This window comes from Pleurodeles waltl, chromosome 10 (assembly GCF_031143425.1).
Source record: "Pleurodeles waltl isolate 20211129_DDA chromosome 10, aPleWal1.hap1.20221129, whole genome shotgun sequence".
Taxonomy (NCBI): Eukaryota; Metazoa; Chordata; class Amphibia; order Caudata; family Salamandridae; genus Pleurodeles; species Pleurodeles waltl.
The window spans coordinates 154,333,133-154,349,818 of record NC_090449.1 but is presented as its reverse complement, the minus strand read 5'-3'; the positions used below and the strand labels follow the sequence as shown (position 1 = coordinate 154,349,818).

At 42.7% G+C, this 16,686-nt stretch overlaps 2 protein-coding genes across 4 annotated transcripts in view; one reads left to right on the top strand and one right to left on the bottom strand.

Moving 5' to 3' along the window:
* Positions 1-2,047, bottom strand: part of GID4 (GID complex subunit 4 homolog) — an 82,361-nt gene extending 80,314 nt beyond the window's left edge. Inside the window, exon 1 of the mRNA XM_069210092.1 lies at positions 1,771-2,047. Coding sequence (XP_069066193.1) covers positions 1,771-1,935 — 165 coding nt within the window. The 5' untranslated portion in view covers positions 1,936-2,047. The remainder of the gene's footprint in view (positions 1-1,770) is intronic.
* A 595-nt stretch (positions 2,048-2,642) lies between these two features.
* ATPAF2 (ATP synthase mitochondrial F1 complex assembly factor 2) overlaps positions 2,643-16,686 on the top strand; it is a 108,087-nt gene continuing 94,043 nt past the window's right edge. The window contains exons 1-3 of one of the 3 annotated variants that reach the window (XM_069210090.1): positions 2,734-2,871; positions 12,466-12,549; positions 12,741-12,775. The gene's annotated coding sequence lies outside the window, so the exon portion shown is untranslated. Of the gene's footprint in view, positions 2,872-12,465; positions 12,550-12,740; positions 12,776-16,686 lie in introns of all 3 variants that reach the window. The other 2 variants (XM_069210089.1, XM_069210091.1) reach the window with 2 other exon arrangements.

Sequence of the window (16,686 nt, the reverse complement as noted above, 5' to 3'; positions counted from 1 at the left end):
TACAATACACATAAGGCAAGCTACACAGGATACCCCCAGTATTAAAAAATGTCTAGGTTTGGTAGGTTTCCCTGAATGGAAGCCACGCCTGGGCCCAAAAACGCCAGCACCCTAATTGTCAAATCAGGGGATTTTTTTTCAGAAAATGTGAATGTCTCCACAAAGGGTTTTGCTGCAGTTCATGTTGCTAGCACTAAGCCCACAAACAAGTGGGGGTAATTTTTTTTTTTTTTTTTTTTTTTTTTTAATTTAGACAAGTCAGAATGCTGAGTAGTAGGACATTTGAGGATCTCTGCAGATTCCAGTACTTTCTCTCACAATTATGTGAGGAAAATGTGATACTAAGAAAAGTTAGAGTTAGAGGTTAAATGGCATTGCAGGTAAGAAACATGTCATGAGGTTCATGCAAGCCAGACCACCCTGGACTCTCTTGGGTGTTTAGTTTTCAGAAATGTTCAGGTTTGGTAGGTTTTTCTGGGTGCCAGACAAGCATGGGGAAGCTGTGTGGTAGAAAATTAGTGTTTTTTTTGCCAAAGTTTGTGGAGGACAAGGCCTACTGGGTAATAAAACATTATGAGATCCATGTGAGTCACACCACCTGGACCTGCCTGGGTGTTTAGTTTTCTGAAGAGTTTCAGTTAGGTAGGTTTTTCCTGCGTGACAGCACAGCCTGGGCACCTATTCTGCAGTGACCCTCCTCACCAATATGGGTCGTTTTTCTCTTAGCTTGGTTTGATGTCTCCAGCTCATGTATTGAGCTTATTTCTGGAAGCTGTAAAGATGGCGATCTTAGCACAGCAAACATTTTGTATATGCCACTGTATTTCTACTAACTGTATAAGAAGGTTCCCTGAATATTCATATTTAATTCCCGTTTTACATGCTTTGGGACTAATTCACAAAGCTATATAATGGTACGTAAAAGAGTACTACTTTAGGTAACCAAACATGCCTTTGGAAACAGGTTCATATAGTGTCTAAAACACTGAGCTCCACGTGGTTTCCATATACTGTGGCATTTTTATAGGTGAATGTCAGAGGGTGTCGACCTTAGGCATTTGTAGGTCGGTACCTTGGGTAAAGTGGACTACTACTGAGTCGTGCTTACGAGAATCACCATATAGACTGGGGCAAGAAAGAGGTCTGAAGAAAATTAAGTTTAGCGACAGATAAATTACCATCGCATTCACCTATCTACTACTTGCTACTTAGATTACCTCTCTATGGCATCAACACGCCTTTCTAGGTGGAAACCCTAAAAACAAAAAAAAACAAAAAGTCACCTCTTGACGCAACCAATAATCAGGACAGGTCAACCTACCATCAATAGCCACTTGGTCAGATGTTTCAACGATACCACCCTTAAAACTCCCCCTTAATGCAAATTAATGGTAAAATATCAAACAATCTCGTTATTCAGTGTTGGCATTTAAGATGGATACCTCACCTACACAAACAGTTATGTGTTCACAAAACATCGTGCAACTATACCCCAAAGAAATCGAGAAGTTCATGTCATTATCATGAAGCTCATCTTAAGTGATCTAGAAAGTAGTCATGAGAAGAAAAAAAAAATCTCGGTCGCATTCATCGCGTTCTAACGTGACCAATAAAATAACTCATGAGAATGAACACTGATGCTGTTTACATGGGTAACACGAAGCAGCATGTCTTCTGCCGGCAGCAGACACTTTCTTTATTTACTGGGTGACCCAATCTACTCGTTAACCTACACCTCGAACCACTGACGCTGCTTTATGACACCCTCACCTGCAGCACCACCTCCACGTCGTAGGCATTACCCTTGCTCTTCTGGTGGCCCCGGTACTTGGCCCCGCTGTACAGGAGGGAGACAGTCACTCCAGGTTGCTGTGTGTTGATGGGAGGTGGCGGGATTAGGGAGGCCGCGGACCTGGGTTCCGTACGCACAGGCATGGCCAGGCCTGAACTGGAAGGTACCAGGGTTGCCCGAGCTCACTCGGCACGTTCTCTATAACCCGCCGCCTTGCAGAGCCTACACAGTACCTCACAGCAACCCTCGGGAGTAACCCAAGACCTGGTTGGTTCATCTGGAAGTCCGTTGCTGCTCACATGAACCCGTCCTCCCCATTGGCCGCCCGCAGCCTCTAGGGGTACACTAGACCTCCCGGGAGATGTAGTCTTTCTGAGGTCATTGACGTGACTAAATTGACCTCAGTGACTAGTTGGCTGGAAGCCGAAGTGACGTTATTTAAACACAACCGTGGCTGCATATAGTGTCTTGTGGAGGAGTCCGTAAGGCAACCATGTTAGAACAGATGTTTTTCCACCACTTACTAGCAAAATACAGCACTAAACATGCTACTGATATCCATATACATACCAAGTCTATGTTTTGGCAATATGTGAAATAAAAATTCACACACATTTCGTACAAAGTATAAAAATTTACATGGACACCAAACATAGCTCATAGTTAACGATGTACAAACAAATCAATCAGTAAACTATATTAATAAAATACAAACCAATACGTTGTACGCTTCTGACAGTCAAACTGGTTGTTTATCACTATAAAATGGCAATTCAATTGACATCTTTCATAAAAAGGTGTTCGTCATAGGTACCCATCAGATGTGGGCGTACCCTCGAGTCTTTCTTCCATGTTGATCGGCAGCAGGGTCACCAAGATGGCTGCGCCCTTTAGCAGTCACGTACCGGTTGCAATCGAGATGTGACTTCTGTGTAGTAGCGGGGGCAAGAATATCGAACAGCATGTTTGTTTTTGCATGTGACAGAACGAAGCATACCGTACAACCTTGACAATATTTTCAAAGCGTGATCGTTCAGCAGATTTTCGGACTGTTTGGAAACATGGAGTGAGAGTGGTGGGTAAGTTGTACACCCAAACGAAGGTGGACGATTATTAAATGCCCCCATCAGATAGTATTTTAATAATACTTGGTTCCATATGTTGCATTTGAAACACTATATTACAATATATTGGGTAAAACACCCTCGTTTTTTAAGCTATCCCTTATATACTCATAAACGTCAAATTCTGGCAGTACCCAAAAGCATTATTTTTTCACAGCATACCCGCCTGTATATGCCATGCGTGAAAACTGTGCACCTAAAACACACCCTTAACGCAGGGATCATTTTACCCTGTTTAGCAACCATCGAGAATGTCAACGGGTCTAGCTTTAATGCACCAGCAAACGTACACCTGGGTGTTCACAAAAGCTGTTTACATGCATTGTATGTGGACGTGTTGTTTGGCACAATAAAACCTGGCCTTTGGTCTTTGCCAATGCTGGGGAAAAAGTAGCAAAAATACTGTTTTCTGTGTAGACTGCATATAGTAGAAAAGCAACACTATAACAACCAGCATGGCTGAGTTTATTTCTCAGATTTAGAATCATCATTCTTGCCTTCTATGGAAGAGCCTTCCGGAATGAGGAATTTAAACATGTCCAGCTGGTAAAATAAGTTGAGAGAGTAATACCCCGCTAGGTGGAGCCAAGCCAATGCTCACTCCCTGCATATTTTACAGATGTTGCTAAAAATATGTCACCCAGACAGCTGCTCTTTCAAACCATACTTAAATAGGGAACTTTACCCTACTTAGACATGCTATTATTTTGAAAAGATATACTAGTAATGCACTAACATTTGCTGTGTTTTGTCACTCACGGAAATACTGCTCGGAGGGTGGCACTTAAAATATGTTGGGAGCTGTAAAACAAAATCTGCATAAGTACGTGAAAAGTGTTTTTCAGTGCATTTAATTCTATTTTACAGTAAAATTAATGTACTGATATCATCGACTATTCGTACCAGAGCACAAGCTAAAACATGGTGCTAATTTTACACAAATAATTGTGGAAAAAGAGACCGAAACGGTGCTTGCACATTTTTCTCCACATTTTCGGTAGTATCAGATCTGCTAGTGGTAACACCATTAGAGAATTGTGGTATGACAGCAAAGTATCTGACATTAGTATATTACTTCTTTACTGGGGCAGTGCTAATTTCTCCCAAACAGCAATCTAGCACAACCCCACTGTAAACATCAAAATACAGTAGTTCTGAAACTGCTTCCACTGATGCCCTAAGAATATGCCACTAAGGGCCTTATACCAAATGCCAACTTCATTGATACCTGCGGAACTGTGGGGCGGGAGGTGGCAATAGAAATAACAGGAATCATTAGTGGGACTCCTTGGGCCGCCTTAAAAATGAGAATATACAGCAGAATCAGTCATTTGATTTCCAAGTCTTTAAAGTATTTCAGCCTTTGACTCCCCCGCTGGCAGAGGCCACGAGTGAGCATTAAGGGGTAGTTTTTTGTTTGTAGGGTTCAAGAAAGGTTAGCATTAAAGAATAGTAAGTGGTTTGTGGGTAGTCCAGAGAAGAGTAGCTTTAAGGGGTAGTAAAGAGTCTTTAGGTACAGAGAAGAATAACGTTCAAGGGTAATGCATGCTTTTTAGCTTTCAGGGAATGGTACTTTAAGGAGTAATAAGGGTTTTTAGGTTTCTGGGATGGGCACCATTGAGGGGTAGTAATGGACTTTTAGGGTTCAAAGAAGAATAGCTTTAAGGGGTAATCAGGTTTTGCAGGTTCAGATATGGGTAGTATTAAGGGGTAGTAAACATTTAGAAGAGTTGAGAGAAGGGTAGCATTAGGAAGGGGTTTTTAGAGTTTAGGAAATGGCAGTTTATTGGGTAGCAAGGAATTTTTAGGTTTCAGGAAAGGATATTGTTAATGAGTAGTAAGGGGTTTTTAGGGTTCAAACAATGTTTGAGTTAAGGGGTGGTTAGGGCTTTTATGGTTTAGTTGTCTTTAGCACTAAGGGGCAGCAAGTGGCTTGTAGCATTCAGGGAAGTTTAGCTTTAAGGGGTTTGTAAGGTTAAGGGAAAGGTTGCATTACGAGTCAGCAAGGGTTTTTTAGTGTTCAGAGAAGGGTAGTTTTAAGGGCTAGTAAGCGGTTTTAGGGTTCATGGAAGGCTGGCAATAAGGGATAGCAGGATGTTCTTATGGTTCAGATAGGGAGAGTGTTAAGGGGTAGGGTGGGATGAGTATCATTAAGGGATACCAAAGTGTTTTTAGGATTCAGATAAGAGTTGTATTAAGGGGTAATAAATTAACTTGTGGGAGCAGAGTGACTTAAAATAATTCGCTACAGCCATTAAATCTTAAACTCAAAATTAGAAAGAAAAAAAAAACTTTCTCTGAAGGGAAGTCCTGCTAATGTATCTTTGAAGTTGATGATGGACAGGGAAGAGGGAGGCGGCTGAGACTGCAGTACAGAAATACATTCCTCCCAATTCCCCAGCTCCCCATGTACTGCTGCCAGAGAAAAATAAACACCATAATTATCTAGAAGAGATCTAGGATTGAAGTTGCCTGTGTTTGGCCTAAAGGTCAATCTCTATTGTAGCACAATAGCTTGACTTGATAAAGAACTCTCATTCACACAACTTGATAAATCAACAAATGATTACAGGTCTTGGAGGATAAGCACTTATTCCGTGGAAGCCCACAACGTATGCCTAATCAGAACATGTACTCTTGTCCTCCAGCATGTGGGTGGAGTTAAAACCCCTCTCAGTAGTACTCCTGAAAGCTCATTTATGTTCATCACATGAGGTCTGGACACATCTCTTCATGGCAACCCTGAGCTAAAAAGCACTCTTCTAACAGCTGAGAATGTTATTTGAGTTGCACTGTTAAATTGAGTGAAGTCCATAGAGTATATGCACCTTTTGTCTAACCAAAAATGGTAAACTATTTGAAACAAATGCAGTAAAATAATTCCTGGTATGTAAAGATCAGACAATGCTCACTGTTGTTCTGGTAAACATATAAAACAATAAATATCTATGTGTTCTCAGAATTAATCACATAGTGTACTTAACCCCTTGAATGCTCAGGACGGTCTGGAGCCATCCTCAGCCATGGTGGTCATGTGCTGAGGATGTCTGCAGGCCGTCCTGGTACCCACCCTTGTTGGAAATGCTGATGCTCTCCCTACAACCTCCCACAACATGTCTCCATTGAGGGAGCAACAAAAGCACTTCCACGGCCAACCTCAACCCTTTGGCGATCTGATGGTGTCAGCATGCGCACAGCTCACTGACCTCATCAGATTGTCACTGTATTAATATAGCGCTTACTACCCCTGAGGAGGCGTTAGAATGCTTTTCAACAAGTAGCGCGCTACTCTGGAACCCAAAAATGATTAGTGGTGGATTAGTATAGGGAAATATGATTTAATTTGAGCAGTGTCTGTTAGTTGGATTGACTAGCACAATGGAGGGATAGAAGAGTGAAGTCTAGAAAGTGTTGTTTGGGACATTATAGTAGTAAGATGAGGTTTGGGATGAGTAAAAGGCGAGATGGATGAGGAAAGAGTATCTAGAAATGGATTAGAGAGATCATACAAGTAAAATTAATTTTAGGATGAATCAAAGGAGGGATACATGAGGGAAGAATTTAGAAAGGGTTGTTTGGGAGATCATTGTAGTAAAATGAGATTTGGGGTGATTCAAGTAGGGATTGAGCTGGGAAAGGTCTAGAATGGGTTATTGTGTAGATCACAGTAGCAGAATGACGTTTCAGATGGGTCAGAGAGTGGGGGAAGATATATTGAGAGAGGTATAGGGTGAGACAGAGTAGCGTGAAGGATAGTGTCAAACATTTTTTCTTCTACAGTAGGAGTAAAGTAATACATATATAACTACATAAGTACATAAATAGGGTATATATGTATAAGGAAGAGACTATATCAAGATTTAAAGTAGTATTTTATAAACTCAGTCTTTCTGCTGTACTATGAGGTAGTTTATTTGGGGACTTTTATATATTTTATATTTTTTTTTATTTGATATTTTCCTCGATATTTAAATAGTTATGATGCTGTGTACTTATTGTGATAAATGAATCAGAGACCTATATGCATCTATTCAAAAACTTATTTAAAAACTATGCAATGACCTATATACATGTTAAGCAGTGAATTTTATGATATTATGTAAGTGTGTGTGTATATGTATGTGTATATATATATATATCAATTTAACCATAGGTAATATATGCTTTTGTTAAGACGTCCTAAAGAATATTTGTATATTTTAAAAAATACGATTATTACACATATTTGTAAAAAAAAAAAAAAAACACATCTAGATACATATAATCAAATTATATGGAGAGTAATAGGGAGACGTATGAACAAACTAGAAATGTATCTGCTTCCATTACTTGTTGCTTGGTTTCCTTAGAATAGGTAGTACGGCTGGACAAGCTCTTTGTTAGAATCACTCAGTGAAAAAGGTTACACACAGTTCTCACACCTGACATCTATCACTGTGCCTGATAATGCAACAGGATCATAAAAAAGGTTGATCTTCCTTTTGAATGTACAACTTAAACATATTTTATCATGTCTCCCAGGAGGATATTTCCTTCACATTAACTCTTGCTAAGTTGTAGAGTGAAACTGATGACAGATGTAGTTTTTTGTACATCCTGGTCAGTTAGCTCAATCTGAATACACTTATGTCATAAATTATGTTATGGATGCCTCCACCATTTCTTCTGGAATAGTTACTTCACCTTCATACTGGCTCACGAGAATCTGTCTCTGTATAATATTTCAGTGTGAGATATACTAGCAACAGGGGCCTCTACGGTATTTGACACCTGTGAGAAGTATTACTCAGTGTTCTTCAAATTCTAGCCACTGTAGAACAATGAAATAAAGTCCCAGATAATAACATCTGGTCTTAGTCACTTTTGCAGAGTCATTGTTTTTTCACTATTTGCTTTGTATGGATCTTGGAGACCCACTTAGGGGGATCCGTAAAGGGTGGTTTCTTTTAGGGTGGTCCTCTAGCTCTGTTTATCAGTTCCTTGGCACTCAACTTCCTGACATCTGTTTACTCTTTTTCCATATGATTCATGGGGCCAGTACAATGCAACTTTACTTCTCAAATGAGCAAACAATGGTTTCCGTGCATTGTTCTATAATTCAGCCTAACATGCTGTGGAAGGGCTTACCCAACAGACTGGATTTTAATCACAATTCAATCTCAAGCAACAATGAATGAGTTAAAGCTATCAGATCATGTTTCAGCTGACTTTCGTCTATGACCTGGCTGTAATTACTGACAGTCTTGATTCAATTGTGGCTTAACTGACGCACAACCTGCCTTTAGCTTTCAGGCCATAACTGTCAGCATCCACAGCAAAATTATTTAAGAAAACTGGAAGTGAAAGATCTGAAATACAGAAACAATTAGTAAAATACTTCCAGATTAGTAGGAACTCCCTGAAAGAAGGAAAAAAACAAAGTCCCTCACCAGCTACATCATACTTGAACCTAACTATTCCAGTAGAGACGATAGCATTAATAAAACCTTTCACAGGATAACTTTAAAATGTGATTCTGGTCAAATAGGGAGTCCCGTAAACTTAGCATGACCAAAGTTTAATTTTAAAGTCTGATAAGGATGCCTGTGGCTACATGTACACACTAAAAACAAAAGGCAATTAAACTCAACCCTATTTAGATAATGTAGGAAAGTGCCCCTTTTGGCATGGTTACCCCCCATTTTTTTCCCGATATTGATGCTGACTTGGCTGCGAGTGTGCTGGGATCCTGCTAACTATGCCCCAGCACCAGCGCTCTTTCCCAAAGCTGCACAATTGTTCCCACAATTGGCACACCCCTGGCACACATTTAAGTCCCTTGTAAAAGGTACCCATGCTACCAAGGGCCCTGTGGCCAGGGAAAGTCCCCAATGGCTGCAACATGTAATATGCCACCCAGGGGGTACCCTCACCAAGCACATGCACACTGCCATTGCAGCTTCTGTGTGTTGGTGGGGAGAAAAAGACAGTCGCCACAAACCACTGCCTGTGGCATAGTTAAGTCTCCCCTCTAGCAGGCCTTACAGCCTTAAGGCAGGGTGCACTATACCACAGGTGAGGGCATAGCCGCATAAGCAATATGCTCCTACAGTGTCTAAGTCCATTCTTAGACATATTAAGGGCAGTGTGGCCATACTGAGTACATGGGCTGGGAGTTTGTCATTACGAACTCCACAGCTCCATGATGGCTTCAGTGAAGACTGGGAAGTTTGGTATCAAACTTCTCAGCACAATAAACCCACACTGATGCCAGTGTTGGATTTATTGAAAAAATGCACCCAAAGGGCATGTTAGAGATGCCGCCTGTATTTTAGCCCAACTTCTAGTGCAGGACTGACCGGTCTGTGCCAGCCTACCACTTCCAGACACTTTCTGACCACATGGGGTGATGGCCATTGTGCTCTCTGTGGCCAGAAACAAAGCTTGCAGGAACAGTAACACCTGACGGTGAGCCTCAAAGGCTCAGGCCTCTTGTTACAGTGTCCCAGGACACTCCAGGTATTGGAGATGCCCCACTCCGGACAAAGCAGTCTGGTGGGAAAATTAGGAAAAACAAGGAAGAGTGACCACTTCAGCTAGGACCACCTGTAAGGAGTCCAGAGCTGAAGTGACCACCCTCCTTGCGGAATCCACCATCTTGGTTTGGAGGACAGGGACCAGTAGTGTTAGGTCTGTGTCCCTCTCACCAAAGGGAGCGGACACCAGGAAGGTGTAGTCACTGTCAGGGACAGTAGCCATTGGCTACTGCCCTCTGATCCCTGTAAATCTGGAATTTAAGGGGTCCCCTGAACCTAGCTCGGCAAATTCCTGGTGACCTCAAGAAGACAACATCAAGAAAGAAGGACTGCTAAGCTGACCCCCCTCCCCCCAAGCAGAGAAGACTGAAGACACTAACTGATTTGGCCCCAACCCTACCAGCCTGTCTCCAGCTTCTGAAGCCCTGTTACAAAAAGGCGACGCATCCTGCAGGACCAGCGACCTCTTAAAAGCCTCAAGAGGACTGCCTGCACCTCAGAGGACCAAGATCCCTGGGACAGCGGCCCTGTCCAGAAAGCAACCCCAACAAAGGACTCCAGAATCACCTCGGATCCGCGAGTCCTGCCCACTTTGCACCTGACGCCCATGGCCCGTATCCAGGTGGCCCACTGGTCCAGAGCAGGTCCCCAGTCGATTCTGACCTAGTGTCCACCCTGGTTTGATCCATCCTGGCCAACACTATGACTCCTGCAGCCTAAACCCAGAGGAACGCCCCAGACAGTGAGAGAACCGGACAAAGATTCCTGATGCCTAAAGGTACCCCTGCACCCGCAGCCCCCTGGCCTTGGAAAATCCAACCACCGGTTCAGCAACGTTCAGTAGACAGGCCTCCTCCTTGTCCAGCCTGTGGTTTTCTGGAACCGACCCCCTGGACCTAGGCTGCAGCATCTTTGTGACCCCCCCGGATCACCCTATTGAAAAGCTTAGGGAGCCCAACGCTAAGTTTGCACCTTGCACCCAGCTGCCCCCGCCTCTGAGGGTGTGTGTTTAGTGCTGATCTCTGGTTCTCAACGAAACCCCCCAGGTCTTCCCTCCGAAGATACAGGTTACCTGCAAGCAGGTTTGATTCCGAGTGCCCCTTGTCTCCACAGGAGCCCATTTAAATCTTGCATCATCTTTGACCTCTTCACCCAGCCAGCCCGGTGTTGCTGGTGGTGAGTGTTTGGGGTTAACTTGAACCCGAACGTGTGGAGATCCTAACCTCCGGAGACTGGAACTGTAAGTCTTGTACTTGCCTCAAAACTGTACTAACATTTCTTCCCCACAGAACTGTCTTTGAAAATTGTACTGTCAACTTTTAAAACAGACATTTACTATTTTCTTGAAAACCGTTTAACTTGCTAAATTGAAACAAAGTGGTATTGATACATTTGTTTGATACTTACTTGCAAATGTACTTACCTGCAAACTGAATCTCGTGTTTTTAGAAATAAAGTAACAAAAGATATTTTTGTTATATAAAATCCATTGTCCTGAAGTTAGTCATTGAGTATGTGCTTCCTTTACTGCCTGTGTGTACAACAAATGCTTTGCACTACCCTCTGATAAGCCTAACCGCTCGACCACACTCCACAAAAGAGAGCATTAGTATGATCTACTTTAGCACTGTTAAGCGTCTGGGGAACCCCTAGACACTGTGGACACTATATCTCATTTTGATATAATATATACAGAGCCAGCTTCCTACAGATAACAAAAACACATTTGCATAATTTTTCATGTGAAGGAGCACCATGGCACAGTAAACGTACTTGTGATCCCAGTTCTCCATTGCGGAGTATCTTCATTAACATTTATAAATCCTACAATGCAGTAGAAGGCAGGCCACAACTTAGGCAGGAGAGAAAAAGGGAAAAAGCAAAAAGACAAAATAATTCTAGTTTATTTTACATGTTGAATCTCCCCTATAAACAATGCATGCACTGTCCCTAGTGAGACATTTAGTTTACTTATAGTGGGCTTAGAGCATGCCCATTGCTTACCATTGGTTGGCTGCCTAGGCACTCACTTTCTTGCTTCTCTTTAGTCAGTGCATGCCAGCTTCACTTCCTCTTTGTCCCTCCCTTGGAGCATGGCCCCAAGTACTGATTCCGGGCCCATTGTGTCCATGGTGCAGGGACGCATTGGAAGCCATTTGGATCTAGTGCCTCCAGAAGACCGGATGTAATTCAGTAAGTCCTTCTCCGGGTGGAGGGGTGGGGTTTTGGGGTGTAGGAGCCATACAGAAAGAGTTGTCCCCCGTGTCTGTATGTAGTGGATTTGTGCTCCAGGATCACAGGTGGGGCCGCGATCGAGGAGCATGAATCCAATGTACTAGACCACCAGAGCTTTTTGTTGTTGTTCATGGAGCAGCTCCTTAGGCAGGGGTCGCTCCCCATGAGGGCAATTATGATCTATGTTTTGCCACCCCACTGTGGTCCGTGGCTAGTATGACTTTTTATTTTGCTTTCAGGTGATCTGTCCCTGGGGGGTGGAGGGGTTGTCGAAACCCACTAGATGTCAGGGATTTTATTTCGAAAATGCAGAGTGCGACCCCTTGCTCAAGGGTCGCTTCCCTTGGGGGTGGGCAATATATTTTTATCTATTTTGTTTTGGAATTCCACCTCCACAGGAGGTCAGATAAGCCTTTTTTAGGCTGATCTTCCCTCTTGGGGTTGGGGGGGTCGAAGCCCACAAGACACTAGAGAATTATGTTTTGAAGGGGAGTGACCCCTTGGGCAAAGGTGGCTCCAGTTGGGGGCCATATTATTTTTGCATTCCACCCTCCCCCTTGAGGGAATATTTTTTAGTTTTTTGGTCTTTTTGAATGACTTGGGCCTCTGGGTGTGTAATAACACTTGAGTCACCTAGCCATAAGATTACGTATGCAATAGGGGATCTGCATTAGGGGTAAGGTTTGCATCCATTTTGCCTTCGTCACATCTACTTTCTGGGGAATATCAGTGTCTTTTGATTGATGAGCTATTACCATTTTTATTTGTGTTTTAATTTTCTGTTTTTTTTTTATTGTAGAGCCAATCATTTCCTTTGTCTTGGTGGTGAATTCTGAATGGGGGTGCAGCTTTGGCAGATCTGTAGTTTGTGGAGTTGTGATTGGTAAGCAACTCATTTTGTAATTTTTTCATCTAGTGTGTATCCTTGTCCTGTTTTTATAATTTGCTTTTGATTGCTGTATTAGCGTTTTGAATATTTAGCTTTTTGTATGATTGTATTTCAAAGTAAAGTATTGATTTGTGCACATTGTATACTGCCTTGTGATATGTGTAATGTGTTTTTTTCCTTTTCAGTGGGACCTCTTTGATGCTTGCTGTGTCTGTGCAGAGTAGGTACAGTTGATCCTCAGTCTTGCTGCCTCTGGCAAATGTGTGGTATCACTTGAGTACATAGGTCTTTTTGTGTTTTGTACTAATTGACTTTTGTTTAATACTGATTTTACAGTGTTTGGTATTGTTGACTTGTTTGTTGTGTTACTTTTATTAGCTAGGATTGTGGCTGACCACAGGTTGACAGCTCAGCAGTTGTTGTTTTCCATTGTGAATCTTTCTTTGGCCATGGTTCTAAGAGTGACTCTGCTTCTGAAGCAGAGGATGAAGTCCAAGATTCTGGCAGTAAATTTTCAGTCCAAGACGAATCATCTGATGATGAAGCCGCTATCAACGGAGAGGAAGTGCCTCTTTTGCAGGAGGACACTGGTATGTCGACAGTGCACGTAGAGAAATCTGGATTGCAGCAGAGGGCTGAAAGGCTTTCTGTTAGGAGTGCTGAACTCGGGTTCCCCCAAACATGGTGCAGCCTGTGTTGCCTGTCTTTTGGTTATGTTGCAGGTTGTAAAGTCAATACTGAAAACTTCTTGACTATGCATTTCTATCAGTTGTTTACTGATGATGCATTTTTGGGTGAGATTGTTGACCAGAATAATTTGTACACTGAACAGCATTTGAGTGATAACAGTGCCAGACTTAAGCCCCACTCTAGAGTTAACCAGTGGACTTCTACAAATCTGGATGAGTTGAAGAATTTCTGGAGTTTAAGTTTTTTGATTGGATTGATAAGGAAGCAGTTGCTGTCTTTATATTGGTCTGCTAGTCCCTTGATGACAACTGCTGTATTTCGTGCAGCCATGAGTTGTGATCGGTATTTGCTTCTGCTTTGGATGCTGCATTTTGTTGATGATTCTCCAGCGTAGCCATGGCATCACCCTGATTGTGACCGGCTCCTCAAGATTTGGCCTGTCCTTGATCATTTTGTAGACTGCTTTTCAGAGATCTATGTTTCAGGAAAAGAAATAACTGTTCAAGGCCTGTTTGTTTTTTTAGGCGGTACGTTCCTAGCAAGAGGGCACATTATTGAATTAGGATGTACATGCTGTCTGAGAGTAGTACTGGATAATTCTATAATTTCAGGGTGTACACTGGTAGGTATTCATCTATTGACCCCTTCCAGTTGTCCTTCCACTTCTGGAATCAGTGAGACATTTGTATGGGAACTTGGTAGATTACTTTTTAATAAAAGTCACCATTTAAATGTAGATAACTTCTACTCTGGTGTACAGATGTTCAGGGAATTGGTCAAAGTGGACAGTGTTGCATGTGGCACAATTCACTCTAACTGTAAAGGTTACCCTAAAGAGCTTGTATGCAAAAAGGCTTCAGACCGGACAGTGCAGTACCTTGGCAGTGATGAGCTTCTAGTTGTGAAATTTTGAGACAGGAGAACTGTCCACATGCTGAAAACCATTCATGATGAAAGTACTTTGCCTGTGACTGTTTGGGGTCGGGTTGCTTAAGTGCACACACTTGTGTGCATTTTAGACTGCAGTAAGCACACAGGTGGTGTAGCTATAGTAGATCAGAGGTTGGAGCCTTACAGTGCTATGTGTAACTCATACATTTGGTATAAGAAGTTGGCTGTTCATTTGTTTCATTTGGCAACCTTCAATGCTTTTGTCATATTCAAGGATTGTTCTCCAGATCCAAAGATGTCTTTTGTTCAATTTCAGCACTCTGTAATGGCAGCCTTGTTGCAGTTAAGATCGTGAGTATTCTTAGAGGTAGTGTGTTGGAGGATGTGGGTAGATTGAAAGATTGCCACTTTCCTGATTAGAGACCTCCTACACCAAAAAAATCCTTCCCCTGTAGGAGATGTAGAGTCTGAGTCAAAAGAGGCTTGCAAAAGGAGAGTCATATATACTTCACCAAGTGTCCTTCCAATCTTCAGCTATGTGTGCCTGCATGTCTTAAATCATACCACACACAACTCAAGTATTAGGAGCAACTGTGAGACTAAAAGTGGATGACTGGTCTGTATCGTTTTATATTTTTTATTCAGTTTCACTGTTGGTGGTAGTTTGATGTATACATTTAGACCTGGTGTAATTGTAGTCAAAGTTAGTTTTTCATCTCCTTCAAATTGGTTTGTGTTTTCTTGTTTGTTAAAAAAAAAAGTGATAGTGTGTTTGTATGTATGTGTGTGTGCGTATGTCTGTGTAGACTGGGACTTGGCTGACGGTGTGCATGGACTGTTGCTTGGCTGGCGGTGTGTGTAGACAGGCACTTGGCTATTGGTGTGCATGGACCACCGCTTGGCTGGTAGTGTGCGTGGCCTGGCACTTGGCTGGCGGTGTGTGTGACTGCCAGTGTACATGAACTGGTGTTTGGCTGCGAGTGTGTGTTTGTTGTGACCATCAGCAAGCTACTGTAAGCACACTGCCACCGAAACACCAGTGCACACATCGCACCAGTTTCCAGGCGGTGTGATTGTTGTGTTTGAAGTGGCATCTGGCTGGTGGTATGTGCACTGGCGGTGTGTGTTTTTGTCCTTGCGCTAGTAGTGTGAGAGAGCTGGCATTTCACTGGCAGTGTGTGTGTCTGTGTGTAGTAACTTGCTGCTGGTCACTATACACACATTGCCAGCAAAACACCAGTCCACACACTCCATCAGCTGCCATGCAGTGTGATTACTGTGTCAGTCCTGTGGGAGTATGAAAGTGATAAGTCTTTGAATGGCGCTGTTTGTTGATATGAGTGTTGTAACGTGCTGTGAGGTAATAATGGTTTTGTGTATGTCACGCATGAAAGGTGAGTGAATATCTTGTAAAGCAGTTGGTGCCTTGATGTGGCTTTACAGCTTAAGAGCTGTGAGTAATTGGGTGAGCATTCTGAACTTTCAGTTATTAACCGTGAATTCTATTTTTGTGAAATCTTTTCATAATATTTTTGGTTTGAACTTTTCAGTCACCCTCGTGCCAAATCCAACCAGTATTTGTGTATACTTGAAGAGTAGATTATTGTGCAGTAATATTTATCAGTTTGGTACCTCATCTGTGTGGGTGAGCCTAGTGCCCGCCAAAGGAGAGGGTCCAAGGCGCAATGTGGCAACATCAATGGGGTAGGTGGAGGTTTTGAGCCTGTCTTTGACAGCCATACAGGAAAGCCTTCCAAACCCATGCATTTCTGAAAACTAGACAAGCAGGGAAGTACATGGTGGTGTGCCTCTCTTGCACCCCACAAACATTTCTTACCATTCCCTGGAAACCTCAATAGTTGACTAAAATTGTGCATTTCCCTTGCATTTCTGTGACATTCTTCCAGTATCAGAAGGAATCCACAAACTTCCTACCACCTATTATTTACCCACTAAAAATGCTAGTCCACCTGTGTGGCTGAGCCTAGTTCTCGCGACTGGAACGGATCAAACTAACTTCAGTTGGAGTCCTCGCAAAGGGACATTCGTTGCCCTTGGTTTGGTCTGTTCCTGATGTGGGCACTAGGCCCAGCCACACAAGTGAGGTACCTTTTTATCAGGAGACTTGGGGGGGATTGTAGGTGGCAGGAAATTACTTGTTCCCAGTAGGTTACAGAACTTTCCATCACAGAAAAGTGAGGAAAATGTGTATTTTTTTTGTCAAAGATTCAGGCTTGAAAGGGCTTTCGAGTAAGAAAACCTGGTTAGAGCCACATAAGTCACCCCACCCTTGATTCACCCATGTGTCTAGTTTTCACAAATGTGCAGGTTTGCTTGGTTTCCTTAGGAGTGAGCTGAGCTAGGGCCCAAAATCCCCAGCTAGCCACATTGCAAAAAAAGATCAGTTTTCAGTGGGAAAATGTGATATATCCATACTGCCTTTTAAGGCCCTTCTTGTCGCGGGTACTAGCCCTACCCACATAAGTGAGGTAACATTTTTATCGGGAGACTTGGGGGAATGGTTCTTGGTAGGAAATTATTGGCTACCTG